We start from the raw sequence: 21,313 nt of genomic DNA, 5'->3' as shown, positions 1-21,313 counted from the left end.
TAAGTCAGCTTTCCTGGGTTAAACACAACAATACAATGCGTTTGTTGGATTTTTTTCTAATTTAGCCAGGTAACTAAAATACCGGTGTAATCACTTATTGTGTACATGCAGGGGACAGGTTTCCACCGGTCTTAACCAAAAACTTTACTAGTCTTTCAAAAAGATTGTTTAGTCAGAATATTATTATCACTTCTGAGCAAGTTTGCTGTTACACAAAAAATTACATTATGAAATGGAACAGCAGTTGGATGTTACAGAGTAAAACCTAATGTTTATATATGGTTATTTTATTACTTTACATTTAAATTACCTGTAATAATCTGATTAATTTTAAAAAATAATTGTGCTGAAAATGTTTCTGCTATTTTAAGTTCATAAATCTGTTTTGTTTTCAGCTGAGTATAAGGTTCTTTGCCCTGGAGGGGAAGGATTCCGACCAAACCCTATTACAGTTATATTAGAGGGTAATGTTTACATTTTCCTATATTTACACGTCTAAAATTAAGAAGCTCTTCAGTGAGTGTTGTTTTTCATGGAAGAGCATGAATGAAATGTTTGTGGTTTTGTTTGAACAGATATTGATGAATGTCAAGAACTGCCTGGACTTTGCCAAGGAGGAAAATGTATTAATACATTTGGTAGCTTCCAGTGTCAGTGTCCATCAGGGTACTATTTGAATGAGGAGACTCGAGTGTGCGATGGTACGTAGCCTTCACTTAACTAGTCTTCTGCTTTTATTCTTAGAAAATGATGACAGATCAATATGCAGAAGAATTAATCTGTCCTTGAAAAGGAACATAACCAGACCAAGCAGTGTAAAGATAAGGGTGGGAAAATTGGAGCAAGTTGAAGTCTTGCATTGAGAGAGAGAAAATTCCTTCTTGACCATGTTGAAATATATGGAAATTTTTGTTTGAAATAATCAGATTTTCATCCAAACCAGAAAACCAAACAAACTTTCTTTAAGTAAAACATAATTTACTAACCAGCCATAAAAAATAGCTGTTTGGTAATGGGTAATGAATAAGCAGTCAGGTAAAGAGCAAACTTGCCCCACGAGTCTGCTGGGCTGGTTACAGTGTGTCCATGCCTTTTTTTTCCACTGCTTATTTTCTATCCTGCTGATCTCAATCTCCAATTGAAAATATTGGTTGTACTGCAAAACATTTTCCTTCCCCTAGCACAGTCAGTAGCACATGTTCATCACGTTACATTAAACTGTCAGGTTGTACTGGATACAAAACTTGAAGCAACCCATCAAGTCCTTAAATTTCCCATTGCCCAGGCTGTTTTCAGCCTTCCAGACTGTTAATAATGTTAATATAGTGCCTATGATGTGCCAAGCACTGCAGAAATACAAAAGGTTCAGGTCCTAAATTAAGGCTGAACCGAAGAGTTTCATCCATATTGTGCTTACGTAGCTCAACAAATGTTAAAGAGGAAATCTACCTCTATATTTTTCCTTAGTGGTGTGTCAAAGATACTTCAAAACGGTAAGGCTAGTGAAATCCTTTTGAACTTTTAGGAACTGCGGTGTTTTGGGGGAGGTGTTGTGTTTGAGTTTGGTTGGGGTTGTTTAAACAAAGGTTAAAGTCTCCTGATGAAGTAAGCATGACATCTTGTGTTGGGAAAGTTGCTGACTTTCCCCAGTCAAACCGACCCGAACCATCCAATTAGTCTGTTTTAGCATCATTTCTTATTGGGATGGGCACTCCCCAGGGAACAGCTTTGGTTCTTGTCCAGATCTGGGAATCCAGAATGGATGAGATCCTCAAATATTATTTTTGTGCAACAGGTGCAAAGACCAAATTGCTGTCTCTGAGCTGCCTAGACATATTAGAGTTCCTGTCTTCGCATCACAGCCAGGCTTTCCATGGCCACCTGTGCCACTACTTCCTTCTCTGTGTGGGCTTCGCTCCACCATGACCTCGCTCAGAGCCCCTTCAACTCTCCTCCACCAGTACCTTCCTACCTCAGACGTTACTGAGACATTTTCGTTCTCAAAAGCACAATGAGAAAGCTTCTGTGGCCACTCACTGTTTTTTTTGTTCTCTTCTAGATGTGAATGAGTGTGATACGCCTGGCATTTGTGGACCTGGCACATGTTACAATACTGTTGGGAACTACACCTGCATCTGTCCTCCTGATTACATGCAAGTCAATGGAGGAAACAACTGCATGGGTAGGGGTTGGGGTTTTTTTTAAAGCTTTATCTTAGTGCTTTGGGCCAGGGCTTTAACGGGCACAAATCAGAACTATTTCTCTGAACCTAGTTATACAAGAATTAACTAAATGAAAGATCAAGCTTCTTTCATTAATTTTATTAAATAAAGGAAGGCAGATCGCTTTTAATACAGGTCTTTCAGTACCTCATCAGAATTTCTCCTTTAATTTGATATTTTCTATGTTCATCCCTTCCAAGTTTCACTTCAGCTTTAAAAGCTTCTACATGTGAAACACTACTAAAACTACTCAGACTTCACAGAATGAAGTCACAAGCCGTGTACAGTTCTTAGGGGGAACCATAAACAAACTGATGTTTTTTCAGTGTTGGGCAAAAGGCCAACATTAAATCCTTTGAGTCTGATCAGTGTTACAGCCGTGTTTGTTGCTCTTGAATATTTGTATTGCAAACACTTTTTCATACTTTTAGAGTAATCCTCTAGGGACGAGCTGTTCTGTAGTATTCTACAGTGCTGCAGCATCTACTTGACAGGGGTTTCAAAAGCACATATTTGAAGCAGGTATCTCCTAAACCCTTCAGGTACATCATCTTCCATAAGAGTTGCTAATGCATTGGCCTGGGTTTTTCTTCATTTTCACAGATATGAGAAGAAGTCTGTGTTACAGAAATTACTATGCTGACAATCAGACCTGTGATGGTGAGCTGCTCTTTAATATGACCAAGAAAATGTGCTGCTGTTCCTACAACATTGGACGTGCGTGGAATAAGCCTTGTGAACAGTGTCCTATCCCGAGCACTGGTACGTTTTTGCATTGCAAAGCTATTTGAAAGCCTTGGTAACATCGTAATTACTATTAGTGGATTTAACATTGTTAGAGATGCTATGTCTTTGTCTGCTCTTGTGTGTCTAAGATGAAGGGATTCATTACTTTTTTGGCCTGGAGGTGATCAGCCCTAGTCACAATGAAGGCATATGTGGAGTGGTTTGTGTTCATGCTGCTGGGCCATGCCTCCTTTGTGACAGTTTCCCTATCTGGGAGACTTCATGCTCTATATTGGTTAATCTGTCTCTCTGCAAATGCTGCAAATGCTTGTTGGTCCAGTGTTGATCCACTTGGTCAGTGCTCCACTGACCAAGGTTTTATTGGCATTGCTCCAACAAATATGGTGTCTGCTGCGCTGTGCCTCAACTGCTGATTGCCACAAAGGGCCTTTGTGGTAGCCATGGGTTTACAAAGGTATCTTGGTCTCCTCTGAGGATGATCTGTGTCAGGCAGCTAAATGTAAGATGTAGAAGTTTCTGGGCTAATTGTATGGGCATACGGGACTCCTCCACACTGGGTAAGACTCTGCAGAGTTGAGCCCAGGACATCCCACTCTGGTTTGAGGTGGTTTGCTTCAAAAACAAACTTCCTAGACACTTACTTGAATAACTTCCGACTTACAGTTCAGGTTTTTAAAAGTCAGATCTGGACTGCAATGCACAGACATAAGCATATGCAAAGCAAAATCAGTATGTGATCCCAAGCCCTCTACATCTTTTTATTTGCTAATTTCAATGGCTTTTGAATAAGAACCCAAGTGCATACTAAGCACATCACATGGTGAGCCTCGGGGAAGGGTCTGCATACCTCTGTGTGCCCTGCAGGTGCTGAAAGAGTAGAAGATGAATTTTCTTGGGCAAAGGATGTAGTGAATTTTTGACTGTTGATTAATTCCAAATACTAGAATCGCTGCTTTGTTTTCCTGTTGCAGATGAATTCTCCACACTCTGTGGAAGTCAAAGGCCTGGCTTCTTCATTGACATTTATACAGGATTACCAGTTGGTGAGTTGTAATTTCTGTTTTGAACTAAATTCCATGCTACCTCTGCCCAGGGAAGAGGGAACGTTTGTTTTCCCAATTATTTTTTTCATGGGAGGAATAACAACTGAACAGTGTAATGGAGTTCAACCCTACGTTTAAGTCTGAGCCTGCAAGCTTTCTGCCTAGCTCCTCCTAGCTGGCAGCAGTGATAATTGCTGCTTGTAATCAAGGCAACATAAAGCTCCAAAGAAACTGTAATCAGACCTACATGAGCAGGGCACAGATATCGAGAATAAGAGGTCTGGGAGTAAGGCCAACCAGCATTTGGTCTGAGAGGAATTAAGAGTCTTTCCTTCAGACTAGAGCAGAGATTTAATCTGACATTTCACATCAGTCCCCCTGTGTATTGGTTTGACACAAAAATCCTTTTTTCTGCTCGGCTGGAATATTTCTCACATATGTTATTGTGTGTAATATTTGAATCGTGAGTAACAAATTGCAAAACAAAAAGAGGGAGAGAATGAGGAATTCTAAGACAAGGAGTTGAGTAAATCCCTAGTGGGACTCCCTTTTGTTTTTATTCACACACAAATGCAAATAAGAAGCAGATAATGTGCTCTGTAACAAACAGAGGCAGCATATAGGCAGTAATCAGGTGCTTTAGCATTAAGTTGTTGCTGTGATGCAGTGTTCAGCTAGTTAGATGGAAATATTTCTAGTAAAGTGGGTAATGTAATTTTTAAAGAAGTTACAGAAATGTACAGAATTTATTATTTACCAGGTCATTTCTTGGAAGCAAAGTTCCCCCTTCTAGCTATTAAGAATATGTAATTTTTAAAGAAGTTACAGAAATGTACAGAATTTATTATTTACCAGGTCATTTCTTGGAAGCAAAGTTCCCCATTCTAGCTATTAGAATTTAGCCCAAATTGTCTACTTGAGCTAATTGGGCCATTCATCAGCATCAGCAGGGAGACCCTGGATCATGCTAACATGCATAGGTAAAAGCTGCATCTGTAGCAGTTGAGGTGCGTGCCAGGAGTGTTGCAGTCTGCTCTGTCTGCCCTGCCACGTCACAGAGCAATGCACGTTCAGGAGCCAACTTGAAACAGAAGGGCCGTCCCACAGAGGCCACCAGTACGTCCCAGCGCATGCAGCACTGTGGTGAGACTGATGCACACACAGCTCACTGTGATTCTCACACATACACTGTGAGAATCGCAGGCTCTCCCTGCCGCTTTGGGATCTTGGCAGGTCTCGCTAGGTTGTAGCACTCAACCTGCTGCTTTTGCGCAGCAGCTGCTCGTGTCCCTTACATCTGTAGGCAGAAGACATGGGAACGAGGTAGCGCCCGCTCTGCAGAGACAGTGCTCTGTGTACCCTGTAATATTTGGTTATGGTCCATACATGACGTTACAGTTCTGTTTGGATTAAAGTTCTGTATGTTTACTCCGGGTAGTTGTTTCAGAGGCAGAAGTAGTTCTGCTTTTACTCATCCCTTATATAATCAGAGGACTCAAAATTACAGAATCTAATATAGGAAATAAAGAGTTTGATCCAGCAGCAAAATAAAAAAACCCAACATTATCTGATAGAAACTCAACGTTTCAATGACAATTTCCCACCATATTCTTTGTCTTGTGTACATCAGTGCATGTGGCAATTTTTACTAAAGGGAGAGGCTTTGGGGGAATCTCTGAACTCTTTCATGTTGCCAGAATATTAAAGATGTGTAGCTTAAGGACCCAATAGGCAAGACACATATAATTGTAATAGCAGATTGGTTTTTTTCTGCCAAAATCGGTTACTTAACTCAGGTGTATATAGAACATTGGCAAACCCCGGCTGCCTGGCTTAATCAGTCTATTTAATAGCATGCTGGCAGCCAGATGTTACCTGGCATTGGCACTTTCAAACTGTTACATAAAAACATGAAAGTCTTTTCAGATTAACAAGGGTAAAACTGTGCAAAACTAATTCTGACAAGTGTTTGCCTTCAGTCATGCTCTCCTGTATTAAACCAAAGACAGTTACATTCTCTCTGTTTGGCTCTTCCCAATAACTCCACTGTAACACTCAGAAAGATGAGGAGGTTCATCAGGGCTGTGGGTGGGAGAAATGAGGAAGGATGTGTGCTACCCTCTGCGTTCCTATGTGGCAGGATATATCTTGGCTACAGTGAAGAGTCAGAACCTGAGGAAAGAGGAAATATCTACATTTGCACAGTTTGGAATGACTCACTGTCTATTGCAGTTGGGAACATTCTGATGTTCACATTATACATTTGATAATTCTCTTAAGGATAAATGCATAAGGACATACTCTGTAGCAGAAGATTTCATGAAGTGCTGTTTACAAGTATTTAAAAAACATTTCTTCTTGCAGATATTGATGAATGCAGAGAGATTCCTGGAGTGTGTGAAAATGGGATCTGTATAAACATGGTTGGCAGCTTCCGATGCGAGTGTCCTGTGGGTTTCTTCTACAATGACAAGCTACTGATCTGCGAAGGTAGAGTGCTGATCTCATTCAGAGAATTGGGATTTCACCAGCTGACAATTCAGACATTGGCAAATCTGATATACTTGCAAGTCATCCTTAATGAGGGGAAAATACTGGTAGCAGTGTAATAAGTCTATGTTAATTAAGACATTTTGAATTCTTTTGCATAGACAATACCAGATTTTCCATCAGACATCTAAGGCCTTGAAGGAGCATGAGTCAGCAGTCATGGGAAGAAACATTGTTTTTCACATTTGACAGTAAAGCCAAGAAAAGAGTAGTCTCGAGTCAGATCATGAGCACCATTTTTTTTAATTCCAAGATATTTTTTTCTAATGGCACAAAGATTTCTGTAAATAATATAACACATGATACTTTTTTTACAATTTAAACATTTCCTAACATTGCATTAGTCAGTCTAATGGAGAAACTGAAGAAAGCAGTATGAGTTGCTGTCATTCTCTGGTGTGGGTTATGACTGCTGACAGCATGGGTGCTGCAAGCAAGGCATCGAGAGCTTCAAGTAAAAGCATCTTCTGTATGCTGCTTCTAACTGGAACACAGTTGCATTTCTAGGGAAATAAAGTTCTCTTTTTGCAGCGCCTTAAGTAAGGAAAATTGGTCAAAATTTTTTTGCCTAAGGTTTTGTGGTGGTGTTTACATTGAAAGCTACTCATATCCAACAGGGATCTTGATGCTGCGTTATGATCAAGGGAGATCCTCATAGTTTCCAGTGGAGATCTACGCAGACACAGCAGCTTACTTACTCTGATCGCAGTCTTAAGACCGAAATCCACCCAAGTGAAGTGTTGCATCAGGTCTTTCATGCGCCCTCCAACACCTTCAGAAAACCATTATATAAATTCTCTAAATAGGAATGAATTTTACAAATGGAGCATATGGGTTTGGGATCATTTCAGGGAGATACCTAAATGTGACCAAATAATTGCTTTCACTGATATATTTATTTTTTCAGAATTAGCAAGAAATTCCTGTATTTGGGTAAGGTTACTCTTTACACTAAAAACGAAGTGGTTTTGACGTCTTTCTAGTGCCAGCTTACCATAACAATCCAATTCCTTTTTTGTACTGACAGATATTGATGAATGCCAAAATGGACCAGTGTGTCAGCAAAATGCAGAATGTGTCAACACAGCTGGTAGCTACCGTTGTGACTGTAAACCTGGCTACAGGTTCACATCAACTGGCCGCTGCACTGGTGAGTACTTCTGGCTTGTTTGTGTGAGAGTCTGCAAAAAGTAGTAGATTTTAAAAGAAGTCTGAAAAAGCATATCTCCTCTTCAGAAAGATGGTATACCAGGAGGAGATCTGGGCTCCAAGAACCCTCCTCTTAAAGCCTTTTAGGGCATCACATAAACATCCTGGTAATTCCCAGAAGACTAATGGGCCCATCCCACAGAGGCATAAATGAGAGTTAATCACCTGAGTAGGTGTTTGTCTTCCACTTTATCCCACCAACCGCAAACATTTTTCTTTAGCCCATGTCGTGTCTAGGGAGGGAAGACCAATTGATTCACTACCTTTGGACTAACTATTTTCTGACACTAACAATTCAGTTGCGGCCCTGACAGGGACCTTCCTCTGCATAAATTCTTTGATTTTCACTGTAATTTGCTCAATGTGTTTTAGCAATTTATTTGCCGCTTGTATTTTTACAAATAAATCACTGCTTGCTGGGGTCTCTGCTGATAAGGTGGACTTATCTGCTAGGCCATATGCAATAACTAACTTAAAAAGTGTATTGTTAAACTTCCTAACTTTTCTGTGGATTTAAACAGGCCCCTGAACACTATTTTTAAATACTCACTGAGTGGGACTGCAGTTCTTTCATCTATTTGCTCTTCTAATATTGTAGACCAGAGAGGCATTCACGTTATCTTGATTACTTGAAGAATTGCAGAGATTTTAAAGACTGCTGTGAGCCAAGCAGCTGTAAATATTATATACATTTCTGAATAAAATAATAATTACAACGGAAACTGGTAACATTTTCCTTGGGTTTTTGCTTCTGAGTACTTGAGTTTTAGGAAGTGTACTTTTCCCTGCAGTGCAGTTTTTCATTGTTTCATGTGACCCTTAAGGGAAAAGGGTGTAGGGGCAACCAGAACACTACTATGAGAACTAAAACTTTGTTTTGTTAAGCTATAGTGGCACATGTAAATATTCAATATGTTCCTAATGTAATTGTTGTTGTTATGGGTTTGTTACAGCAGTACAGGAAGAGCCAGGGAAGGTTCTGATATGGGTTACAATACCCAACATGAATTGGTGCAAACAGTAATACTTCCCTGTATTTTGCTCTTATTTTACATTTATTGAAAATAAAGTTACACAATTAGAGTCAAAATAAAAGTGGTTGATAAAGTACTTGATCCAGCAAAGGAAGGAAATTCCCAACCACTGTGCTGCGAGCAGAGTGCTAAGCACCTTGCAGTATTGGATCAGTCATGCTACCGCGTGGAAAATGATCGCATCCCAGTAGTTTGTATGCTATTGAATCAAAACTGATGTATCACAGCCACTAGTGCTATGAGTACTGCATTTATCTTGCTATCAAAATAGCATTCTTCTGGTGCTATCTATTGTGGGTATAATAAATAATTTTTCATATAAACTTATTTTTGGCAGTTAAGACAATTCTGCCTCCCAAATTTTTAAAAAGTTACAATGTTCTCTGTTTACCCCAAAAGAAGTGACTTTTCCGTGGGACTTGAACTCACTACTCATTTGCTCACAGAGCACCAAAGAGTCTCATAGTTTTTCTTTCGTCTCTACTTTCCTGAGCTGAGAAGATGAGGAGTCCTTAAGGCAGCATGTTATCCAGCATTGGTTTCCTTTCTGCCTCCTTTCGACTCTAGTTAGCAGCAGTATCATTAATTGCATTGGTCCTCAGTGAACACCCATCCAAAGCTACTAATGGCCCCAGCTGACGTGCAGTAATCCTGGGAACGGGGGCTATTGGGACTGTCCGTGTGCTAAGTAGAGTGTAGAGAAGAGGCAGTAGAGGCAGGAAAACAAGATTTAGTACATGAAGTTCTTTGCAATTAGGAAGAACTTGACTCAGTTTTGCAGTGAACTGGGTATGGTTTGGTAGGAAACTGCATCTGCTTTGCTTAGATTTCATGTAAATGAAAATTACTGAACACTAAAATCTAATCGATTCTAATACAAGCTTATGGCAGCACCTCAGTTCTCGTATTTTGGAGCTGCAGCAGACAAAACGCCAGGAAGCATATTGAGTCAAACCAGCTCTTGTTGGTGATGAGGTCAACAGGAAGGCTTCATTTGATTCATGTTTCTGATTTGTTATGGAAAAAAATGTGCTGGACAGCAAACATTTTGTTCTTTGACATTTTGCTTCACTTACTGTTGATAAAATCCTGGATTCTGCCTGAAAGCATTTGTAACAAGAGTAGCAGGAAGCAGTCAGCTGTTGAACTGGTGTAATAGATGCCCTGCTATTGTCAGGCGGCATATCACACGCTGGCAGGATAGCTTTCCCCATCTCTCTCTGCAGAATTATGCAGTTGAGTGTTTGCTGCTGTTGGCAAAATATTTTCTGACACCATATAGCAGTAACTTCTTGCTGTTTGAGCTTTGTCTGGTTTATAGGATCATCACATTGCATGAGGCATGGATGCTACAACACATATGTATACATGTACCCGTTTTATCTCTGCACAATGAGTAGATAAATCTACAATGCATTTTGTGTCTCTGTAAGCTTAGTGAGAAAAGTGTGGGATTCATCTCCCTTTCTGTTTTGTATGATTTCTGTGAGTTAATCAAGCAATTTGTGCTATAATCAAACATAGCTAAAAGCAAGTAGTTGCTTTCATGGGAAGGATACAAACTGTGATTTATATGTGGCTTTCATATCTGCTGCATAGTCAATGTAGAGCACTCGGAAATCTCCCCATACGATTTCATGTCATTAATTCAGCTTTTCAAAGCCATGGCGATATGCTTTCCCTCCAGCAAGAATTTGTTTGTTAAATATAATTTTTACACTAAATTTTTTTCAGCTCCACAAATGTTGGAAAAGGTAAGCTACAAGCAAATAGCCCCTTTTCTGAGATTTACTTAGTAATGCTTTTGTCATTAATAAATTAAAAATACTATTTTAAATAAGGGCCGTGCACTGGATTCTAACTATCATGGTTGCTGCTAATGCATCTTTCCAGCCCTGTAGTTTAGAGGCCTTAACTTTCACTGTGCCTCTTTGTTTTCAGATCGGAATGAATGTCAAGAAATTCCGAATATCTGCAGCCACGGGCAGTGTATTGACACCGTTGGAAGTTTCTATTGCATTTGTCACAATGGATTCAAGACCAATGATGACAGAACAATGTGTATAGGCAAGTGTATCAAATTAAGCTGTACTTAGGCTTCTATTAAGATAGTTATTAAGTCTATCCTCTCTGTCATAAGGAGTTGCATTGCAAGAATTGAGATTGTGAGCCATTTACCACCAGGCAAAGCTGCAAAACCACCATAGCTGGCAATTAGGAAGCTGATAACAAATGAACATCTCATTACAGTAGAGTAAACTTTTAAAAATACATAGCCTGTCTAATGAACTGCTAATGCTTTTGTTTTTCAGGAAAATGTTCCATTCTTCTTAGAATTTTCTGAAGCATTTTGTCTCATTTATTCCTTTAGGCAAGAAATTTAATAGATTAGTATTGCAATGCAGCAATTGTATACAGCCTACTTGTTAACAGAGTAAGTGAAGGGTAGATTTCTTGCCAGAAAAGTGCCCTTTTCAGAAACTCTCATCTTCATAAAGAAGGAAATTCTGTATTTAACCTGTTCACAGCTGTTAGTGTAGTGTCTGTTGTCTGAGCAAGATGAGGAGATTTCAGAAGGCTTATTTTTAAAGATAGCTTAGAATTCCTTTGGGAAGGGTGAGATAGGAGCCACAGTAAGATAAATGGTTGTTGAACCCTTGATTATTTTAATTATTTAATATCAAGTGTATAAACCTGTGTAAAATCTTCTTTTGGGGAGATACGACAATCTTTTTCCCTTCTATTCACTCTGTTGGCAGTGGATTATTTCTCTTGCCTGTGGGATAGCTACAGGCTTTCCTTTCCCCATCAGTGATTTAAATTCTTGCTGCTTGTTTTTTCTCCTTTGTAGATATTAATGAGTGTGAGAGAGACGCCTGTGGCAACGGAACCTGCAGAAACACCATTGGCTCTTTCAACTGCCGCTGCAATTTAGGGTTCATCCTCTCACACAACAATGACTGCATAGGTAAGGAGTGCTGAGACCAGTTACGTGTTTCTAAGACTTTCTACTTCTAATGAAAGTACCACTAGTACCATCTTCTCTATTGAGTTAGGGTCGCACCTTGCATGGTCTGCGTGATTAAAGACAAAACCTGATTTCTGCAGTGTGAAAAAGCCTCTTTGATTATGCACTCCTCACTTTTCCATAGCCACTTAAATGTTTGCATGTGATACATACCATTCCTTTTTTCACTCTTGCTTTGACAATTTTACAACGTAGACCAATATTGGTATTTTCCCCTCACTTGCTTTTGAAACAGGGGATTATTTATGTATTATCAGTTACTGTGCTGATGTAGTGGAAACAGAAATCTCACCTACCCAATTCACTTGTTGCAGGTGTTTGTTATATATCTTTCAATATTATTTTTATTAGATGTGGACGAGTGTGCAAGTGGAAATGGAATGCTCTGCAGGAACGGTCAGTGTGTGAACACGATCGGGTCCTTCCAGTGTCTTTGCAATGATGGCTATGAGGTGGCTCTGGATGGAAGGACTTGTGTTGGTGAGTGCTTTCTTTTAGGGTAAAAAAAGAGTGCAGCAAACCTTGAGGAGATATTCTTAGTAAAATTGTAGAAGAGGTCAGAAAGAACTGTCACACTGTCGTCATTGTACCTAGCAGAAGAAAACAGTGACAGGAGGAAGAGGACTCTTCTCCTGCTCCTGGGAAGTTCCACCATCAGTTTGATGGAATCAAAATTAAAGCAGCCTCAGCTGCAGATTTATTGAGATAACAGCAATTATCTCAAATAAATTGTCTTTCTTTTCTTTTAGATGTCAATGAATGTGCACTGGAGCCTGGAAAATGCTCACCAGGCACATGTCAGAACTTGGATGGGTCATTCAGATGTATCTGTCCTCCTGGCTATGTCCTGCAGAATGACAAATGTGAAGGTGTGTATAGAACAATCTTTCTGTCCTGTTTCCTAGCTACTCACAGTTGTTACCACTTCCCTCTGCATCTAAACATGAGTCATGTTTAGTCTTTTGTGGCAGTGTGCAGTTCTGAACTGTAGCCACTAGTAAGTCACTCACTTCCCAGAAAAAGTTCCACCAACTTTCATTTGAACCACAACTACCTGATCTGATCCCAAGAAAAATCTAATCCCAGGCTGTTTGGTTGATGGTACATTGCTGAGGTTTGCCCACTGCATGAGGATTTGAAAACTAATCCTAGATTTTGCACCCGGATTTCTTGTTCCTCTTTCTGTCTGTTCCTTTTTGTTTGACCTTTTTGTTTTTCAAATCTGTTAGATATCGGTGATGATGTAAGGTTACGTTTTATGTAGTACAGCTGCCAGTGTAGACATTTTTATTTCTCATCTCTTTAATTGCTTTTCTTATAGACATTGATGAGTGTGTGGAACAACCAGAAATTTGTGCCCTGGGCACATGCAGCAACACTCCAGGCAGTTTCAAATGTCTGTGTCCAGAAGGCTTTGTGTTGTCTTCCACAGGAAGGCGATGCCAAGGTAAGTTCATTCCTATTTTCTGACATTTCAAAATTTGTTTGCTGTTTTATAAAAGTCTTATTAGCTGCCTGTTTCTAATATAATGAGGAGACTCTGGACTCAAACAGTGTTTTTGACAAGGAAAACATGATAATTCTGTAGTTGGGGCCAGGTTCTGTCTTGCCCTAACATCTGTTTGTCATTAAAGAGAACATTGCAATAAAAGGGGCGAAGATAATGTTAAATGCACCAGGTTAAGTGAGGAAATTATGTTGCCCTGCAGCCCTTTCTTGCGCCCCTGGAGGAAACATTGAGGCTACCGGGACTCTGTATAGACTGTGACATGTCTGACACGGAGATGGAGCGTGGACACAGGCAGGACACTACTGCAATGCACTGCTAAAGGCAGCATTTCCAGGAATAAGGCTGCTCTTAGCACTTATCAAATTCTCCATAACACTTGTTATATGCTATTCCTCTCCACAGATGTGTGGGTGGAAAAAAGATTGATGGAAAAAATTTGCAAACAGTGTTGTGTGGACAATAAGTACCTATCTGCTTAGAAAAGCCTGAAGCATCTTTTGGCTTCTAGATTATTGCATACGCTGTTCAGAGCCTAAACATGGGCACTAAGACAGATATCAGATGCTAAAAGCTGAACATCTAGTCATGAAAAGCCACAGGTTAGTTTATTTTGTGGATAAAGAACAAGCACAGCAAATTAGGGAGTGAGTTATTTTAAAGACTTTGGAAATTATTAAATAGATACATCATTAAATGTGCTATACACAGTGTGCACAGTGGGAACCACTGATGAGTAAGACCTTTATAAGGACCTCTGTAGTTATGCTTGGCACAGAACGGTGATGCTTGTTGACACCATAGTGAGTTCTTCACTTCACAGTGGGCTAAATGAAACTGTGGTTTTGGTAAAAAACCTGCAGTAAACGTTCATCCAAGTCTCCAAACCACCATGCAGTTTGGCACAGTTACTTCACTCAACTTCAAGAAAGCAGCACGGCTGTTTTAGCTGTGCTTTTGTAGCTTATATAAATGAGGTTTCTTCAGTCTGAGGGTATTGTTCTCTTCAGGTAAGGAAAAAAAATCACAAAAGCCGACAAGAAACAAAATCATAAAAAAGAATGCAGCCTAATCTTCTCCTTTATAAAAACGGACCACTGTTTCACACATAATGTCAGAGGAAAATGCACGCTTGTGTGTATGAAATTCAAGTGTGCTTTTCCCCATCCCCTGAAGACGACTGTTTTTTTTCAAGTATCTCAGGCCAAACGAAGTTTTGTTTAAAACTTCCCATTACTGAGGACTTTTGTAAAATCTGGACATTGCCCAGCATTGATGCTGCAGCCGGAAAACTGGATGAGCAGCTGCTTCCACAACTGCCCTGTTGCTGTCCCCCTGCCAACGCAGGGAGCTGCCAGCTCTCTGCCTGCTGGATGCTTGTGGTCTGTGATCTCAGCTCTGCTCCAGCATCCTGGTTACCCAGCTTAAGGGAGCAAAACACAGTGCCACTGGGCCAGTTTTGTTTGTTTGTGTGTACCTCAGGGAAAAGAATGAGGAAGGAAAGTGCTATTGAAAATTGCCTATCATTTTAACACTGCGCAGTGTTATCATTGCAAGTTGATGAAAACCTCTTGACTCAAGTGATTCTTACTAATAATGGAATATGCATAAATTAAGCCAATATTCAGTTTTTACAAAGAGGGGTGAGGATAAGAGGGGAGTACAGCCCTTCCATTTCTGCTGGACAAAAGAGAAAAACCCCTCCTTTTTCATGACTGAAGTAGGACACTCTATCCCATAGCTCTCCTTTACTGCGGTAGAGAGCTCCCCTCCCTCTTCAGATCTTCCCCAGTCAGAGACAATGATGGTCCTTCTTGATAGACTCAGATGGAAGTTGGGTGTTTTGTTGGGGGGGCCTCCTGTAATTTTGCAGTTAACACCTCTGAGTGAAAACTGTGCCACAGTAACCCTAACTGCTCCTAACAAGTTCTCCTCTATGCAGATCTTAGAGTAAGTTACTGCTTTACCAAATTTGAAGATGGAAAATGTTCTGTGCCGAAGTCCCGAAACCACTCCAAACAAGAGTGTTGCTGCGCCTTGAAGGGACAGGGATGGGGAGATCCCTGTGAACTCTGCCCAGAGGAAGCAGATGGTGCGTACTGACTAGGTTACCTTACTGTCATGATAGCCTCTCAGAACTGAAAGGTTGTGATTCTTATGAGAAGGAATTAGGAAAAATAATCTTCCGGAGGTGTTTAACCCTAACAATTGTCATTGCTCTCTGTAAAGTAGATGCCATTGCAGTCTCAAAAACCATATTGTTTGCATAGTCCAGTCTCAGACATATTCCTTGTTTGCTTATAGGTTTGTTAGTATGATTAGGTGCCGAGTATTTTGCTCTGGAGGTGTCACATACTGAAAGGGGAAAGTAGTAGGTCCTTGTTAGGCTCGGAGTGGAAATACCTGCAAGACACAAATGGAATTCATCTAATTGTAAATAAGTATAAGAAGGGCCACCATAAACATGAAATCTAGTTTAAAAAAAAAAAAAGTCGAACTAGATCCACATCTGAATCACCCTGTTACATTTTGTTATTAAAAAAATCTAAATTTGCAGTCTTATCAATATGAATGACTGGCAAAAATAGCAGGGAATGACAAAGCACAGGCCTTGATGAAGGAAAGCCTCCCTGGACTGCTGCTAAAGAAACACGGTCCTTCATCAGTATCCTTTGTAAGACTGAGTGAGTAGGCATCAAGCAAGTCAACAGGCCTTTGTACCGTCATGGTGCAATTTGCTGAACGGACTTTAATTCATGCTGACAAATGTGGTTAACAGCATTACTGGTTTCAGCAATGCATTAATACAGTTCATTGCATTAATAAGTCATGTAGATGTTTTGCAGACAATCCTCACAAAAGCCAAGGGAAGAAAAGAGAATCAGATGTGCCAGTTGCAGTATTCCTCTCAGGCTTACTGCCTGTGCATGTTTCATTCCGTTGCCCCGGAGCATTTGAACCAAAGTCAGTTGGAAAAGCATGGTATACATCACGGCATTTCATTGAAGTGTCAGCACATATATTTTCCACAGTCCAAACTGTTCTCAGAGGGTGATATTGAGGCCATTTTTCTCATCTTTTAAAAAAGAAATAGCTTTAAGGTATCTAAGTCTGGGAAATTTATGTCTTGACATGTCATGGACAGTGGAATTGTTTCTTTTTTTAAAAAAAAAAAATATCGGTTATGTCATGGACAGTGGAATTGTTTCTTTTTAAAAAAAAAATATCGGTCGTCATCTCACGCATGTTTCCCATCGTCTGCTATCTGAATGCAGGCCGGTAAGCTCAAGCACATGTGCCACCTGAGTCTCCTTCTGAAGGCTTGAGCAACAGGCAGGTTTCGGGCTGCCCGGCTGCACAGGGCTGAGTTTCCCACTCAGAGCCTAGCAGTGCGCCAGACACCGTTGCTTTCAGTGCAGGTGTGCATCTGCATTTAGTTCTATTGTGTTCAACCTCAGCAAAGACCAGCTAATGTATTTCAACTAAAGAAAGCGTAACATTTGTTATGTCTATGATTGTATTGTACTGCTGCACTGTAAACCTCTTTGCAAAGGAAAAAGTGAAATCTTGTCAAGGGTTCTGTGACGTTCTGGGCGTGGTTAGTAGAGAATATGCTCAGCGGCATCTTGAGATGGTTTGAATTACAGTCCTGTGTCCATCCATCTGCTGAAGATACAGTTTAGAGGGGAGAGGTGGATGGTTTAGTTTCAGTTGCAAGACTTGTATTTTTTGTGTGTGTGTCAGACCCAAAACTAGAGGAGTTTCTGAAGCTGAAGGGCCTTTATGATTACATGCATCCTCGTTGCATTTTGGTCCACCGGAGTGGGAATTTATGATTTCTTATTTATTCTAATGCCAAGAATATACCAGGTGGTTTGCACAGGTAAGCAAGTACATGCTTTCTGCAACAAAAAATAGAGAATGACTTGTTCTCAAAAGACTTACATCATCTTTAAATCTTCAAAAAACACACAGAAAACCTGGTGGATTTGGAAACTGAGTGGTGACTTCACTCTAAGCTGAACCCAGAAATTCTACTCTCAGCCTACCTGTAATAAAACTATTACTTACTCTAGAACTAGAGATTGGCATGCTTTAAGGAGCTACTAACTGGTGACTACAGATTAAATTGTGTTGTCTTCAGAAAATGTAGGAAATCTTTCATTTACAGCAGAAAAGAATGCAGTCACTAGTATTGATACTTTTAAAATGGAAATACTGCATTAGTTTGTTCCTTAAAGGAAGTTAAATAATAAATAATTATTCACAGGATTTTACATATACACATACAGGAGATCAGATGAAATGTAAAGTGAGCATACAGTTTTTACATGACTGTAAGATTAAATTGTAATTTTATACATTTACATACTATATTTCTGGATCTGATCATGAGGAGGATGAATTGGTATCAGTGGTTACTTGTGTAGCTCATGGGTAATGCTGATTGTCAAGATAGAATGTAACATACGGTTTGATTTTTGACTTTTTTGTTTTGGTTTTTTTTTTTTTACAGAGGCGTTCAGACAGATTTGTCCGTTTGGAATTGGCATCCTTGTTGGACCTGGTGACGCAAGACTGGGTAGGTGCCTGAACTGCACGATGCCGTTGTGGCATCAGTACGCCATTTTCTACCCATAAGCCATTCTCCCTTTCAGTTGAGAGTAACACCTCTGCAACTGTTTCCAAAAGCCACGAATTGTGGAAACTTCTGTACTTTTTTTTTTCCCAATTATTTATACCGATTTTAAATTCAAGCTTGAATATCTCATATATCAGAAATTAAACTTCTTTTAGAGTAGCATGTTTGGCTTTTTAATTTATGCTGAGCAGATTTGCTAGGAAACTTATGTAGGATCTAGAGAATGGATCACATAGCATACCTGTCTTTCCTTATACAATATATGTAGCCTGTTTACAGTAAATGGTTTTAATCCTCCAGAAGTGCAAACCACGGTTTCCCAGATCCCTTCAGTACATTCTGTTCCCTCCCAAGACAAACAGCACTTCAGCCTTATTGGCAAAAGTTTTCATTTAAGGAGCGCTGGATGACTACTGCTTTTCATATCTACTCCTCTCCCTGTAGCCCCAGTTGGAGAGGTTTTTCATCTGACATTTAGAATCAGTTTCTCTTCTGCATTCTGAAAGCTGGCCTGCAAGACAAATTCTGTGCCCTCATCCTAATATATATCAAAATTCAAATATTAGTAATTTTTTGTGATCTCGGGAATATTTCTTGCCAGAACAACACTTGTTCTTTGAGAGAACTCTAAAAGCACATGAAGTCAATTGCACTTACTGTGTTTTTTGTATTTCTGGTTAAGATGTGGATGAGTGCCTTGATCCAGACAACTGTAAATTTGGGCAGTGTATCAACACAGATGGGTCTTTCCGCTGTGAATGTCCCTATGGTTACATCCTACAAGGAGCTCAGTGTGTGGGTAAGTATAGCTGTTTCATCTTCCATTTTAAAGAATCTCCTGAATTGCGAAGTATGGCATTAAGGGGTAGTGGGGTTATATTATTCTAATGTTGTGGAGTCTCCATCCCTGCTGGTGCTTAAAACCTGCCAGGGCAGGGCCTGGGCAATCTGCTCCAAGTTGGTCTGGCTCTGGCTGAGTGTTTGGCTCAGATAACCGCTAGCGATCCCAAATTATGCTAGGTCTCTGTGACTCTAATTCAGTAACTTAGTTCTTGGATTTTGTATTTTTGTATTTTTTTGGTGGTACATCAACAACGTAGATTTTATACCTTTTTGGTTGAGTATAACCATGTATTCTTGCCTTGATTTAACTGCAGATACTGATGAATGTGCTGTTGGAAACCCGTGTGGAAATGGAACTTGCAGGAATGTGGTGGGAGGCTTTGAATGCACCTGCGTTGAGGGATTTGAGCCTGGACCGATGATGACCTGTGAAGGTGAGACTCCCATGTGTTAAGGACTGTCATTGTAGTTGTGTGCTGGAACAGTTTCCTGATTTCGGAAACAACTGAGGAGAGTAAAGCAGCTTAAAAAGACAAATGTGGACATTTGGAACAATGCGTCTTTATCTGAAACAGAAAAATAAGTTCCTCCTTCCTGTATCCACCTTGAACTGTGGTACCTTTTTCTAACTGGAGGTTGGGTGAACAGGCTTTCAGGTAGTATCTGCTAAGGGACTGCCCGGAGAGGCGCATGTTGGGGTACGGTCGCTCCAGAACAGTCCCCAGAAATGCTGCTTATTGCGTGTATGTTTTTGCTTACCTCCTAGACGACCCTTGAGTGAGGAGAGTCACTGTGGATGATGAAAATAGAAAATGGGCTGCTTGGGTTTGTTAGGGAAGAAACAGGGAACAAAACAGAAAATATACAGTACTAGATGATTACCATGGTACCCCTATGTTGAATATTTTTCATGCTTTGGTCTCTCATTTCAAAAATAGACATTTGAAAATGCACAGGGAAGGGAAGAGTAAGGAAGATCAGCGTTATAGAAGGGACATGCAGAAAATGAATTAGACTAGAATTTTTCAGTGTGGAAAACGTGTTTGAAGAGATACATGATTTAAATTTATAAAGCCACAAGTGGTAAAGGTACCAAAAATAGAGGGAACATGTTAGACAAACCAAAGCAAGCATTTTTACATGCATAGTACTTACTTAAGTTGTGGAACTCTTTGCTGCAGAATATTAGTGAGGCCACAAGTATAAATTGACGCAGAAAGAGATTCTACAAATTTATGTGGGAATCCATCAGTGGAAATTAAGCTTGATAGTTTGGTTGTGGCTTTTGGCTGTGGAAGTCCTTAAGCTGAGAGGCTGTATCAGGGGAAAGATCTCTGCATGCACGGTATGGTGTTTTTTTAATACTCTTCTCCTCCTGTTACAACTAGAGAGAGGAGAATGTCCTAGGACATTCTGACACTCTCTTCTGACCTGACACTGATGTTCTTAAATTATCTGCCACAATCTATTTGTTTGCAAGCCCATACAAAAGAATGCTTCTATTTTTGCATCGGCTTGCATTAGTTTTATATACAGTTAGAGCTTCATTCACTTCCCTGTGGAATTCGGGTGAAAGCTCAAATTGCAGAGGAGGAGTTAGCAGAGTGCATAAACATCATTATATAGCAGTAATTACTCAAGTAGCCCAGAGCCTGTGTAAATGCACCTCAAAATAATGTTTCCAGTAAGGCTGTTGTTTTATGGAATTCAGTGTATGAAGAAGCTGAATTGATGCATCTAGAATTTAAAAATAACCAGTCATAAAAACTGAGCCTAGATGTGGAAAAGATACAGTTTTAACTCAGACAGTATTTTGGCAGCATGGATCTGGAAATTATTTTCACTGGCTGCTTGCCGTTGAAGCTATTGAAACTTCAGGTAGCTGTGCAAACATCCTGGCATGTCTGGTGCCTGCTCCTATACAGAAATCCATAATGAGTAGAACCACGGGTCCCCAACCGTTAAAATTTAGCCCTCGGTAAACTGGGATCTGTGGTATTGCCCGTACCTAAAAGCTGTGCGCTCAAGTCTGCTGAGTTTTACAAAAGCATCTTTCACTTCCCCCATGGTCTTTGTCGCTCCGAATCCAGATGTCAACGAGTGCATTCAGAACCCCCTGCTCTGCGCTTTCCGCTGCGTGAACACCTTTGGATCCTACGAATGCAAGTGCCCCACGGGGTACGTTCTGCGAGAGGACCGGAGAATGTGCAGAGGTAAAGCTCCTACCAGACTCTCGCAGTTATGAGATAATGATTTCAAGTTCCTGCAGGGGTAGGACTCTGACTCACTGCACTGTTGGGCCAGAGTTTTAATCCCAGGAAGTAACTGAGTCAGAAAGAATTTGGGATGAAATTCTATGGTTTGCATTATGCAGTTGATTGTATTAGCCCTGTCCTGCCCGTAAACTTATACATCTGCATAAAGTGAGGTCATATCAGATGATACGGTTTTGTCTTGCCCTGAAAATGGGCATTTGGGAGAAATCAAT

The 21,313-nt window shown here is 40.2% G+C and overlaps 1 protein-coding gene across 1 annotated transcript in view; it reads left to right on the top strand.

Annotated features, from left to right (window-relative positions):
- FBN1 (fibrillin 1) overlaps positions 1-21,313 on the top strand; it is a 142,846-nt gene that overhangs the window by 107,132 nt on the left and 14,401 nt on the right. Inside the window, 17 exon segments of the mRNA XM_009276493.2 lie at positions 396-464; positions 576-701; positions 2,060-2,182; positions 2,826-2,984; positions 3,941-4,012; positions 6,377-6,502; positions 7,590-7,712; positions 10,747-10,872; positions 11,657-11,773; positions 12,185-12,313; positions 12,583-12,702; positions 13,155-13,280; positions 15,283-15,432; positions 17,857-17,922; positions 18,665-18,781; positions 19,140-19,259; positions 20,916-21,038. Of these exon segments, the coding sequence (XP_009274768.1) occupies positions 396-464; positions 576-701; positions 2,060-2,182; positions 2,826-2,984; positions 3,941-4,012; positions 6,377-6,502; positions 7,590-7,712; positions 10,747-10,872; positions 11,657-11,773; positions 12,185-12,313; positions 12,583-12,702; positions 13,155-13,280; positions 15,283-15,432; positions 17,857-17,922; positions 18,665-18,781; positions 19,140-19,259; positions 20,916-21,038 (1,992 nt within the window).

This window comes from Aptenodytes forsteri, unplaced genomic scaffold (assembly GCF_000699145.1).
Source record: "Aptenodytes forsteri isolate BGI_AS27 unplaced genomic scaffold, ASM69914v1 Scaffold1, whole genome shotgun sequence".
NCBI lineage: Eukaryota > Metazoa > Chordata > Aves > Sphenisciformes > Spheniscidae > Aptenodytes > Aptenodytes forsteri.
This window is presented reverse-complemented; position numbering and strand designations above follow the sequence as displayed.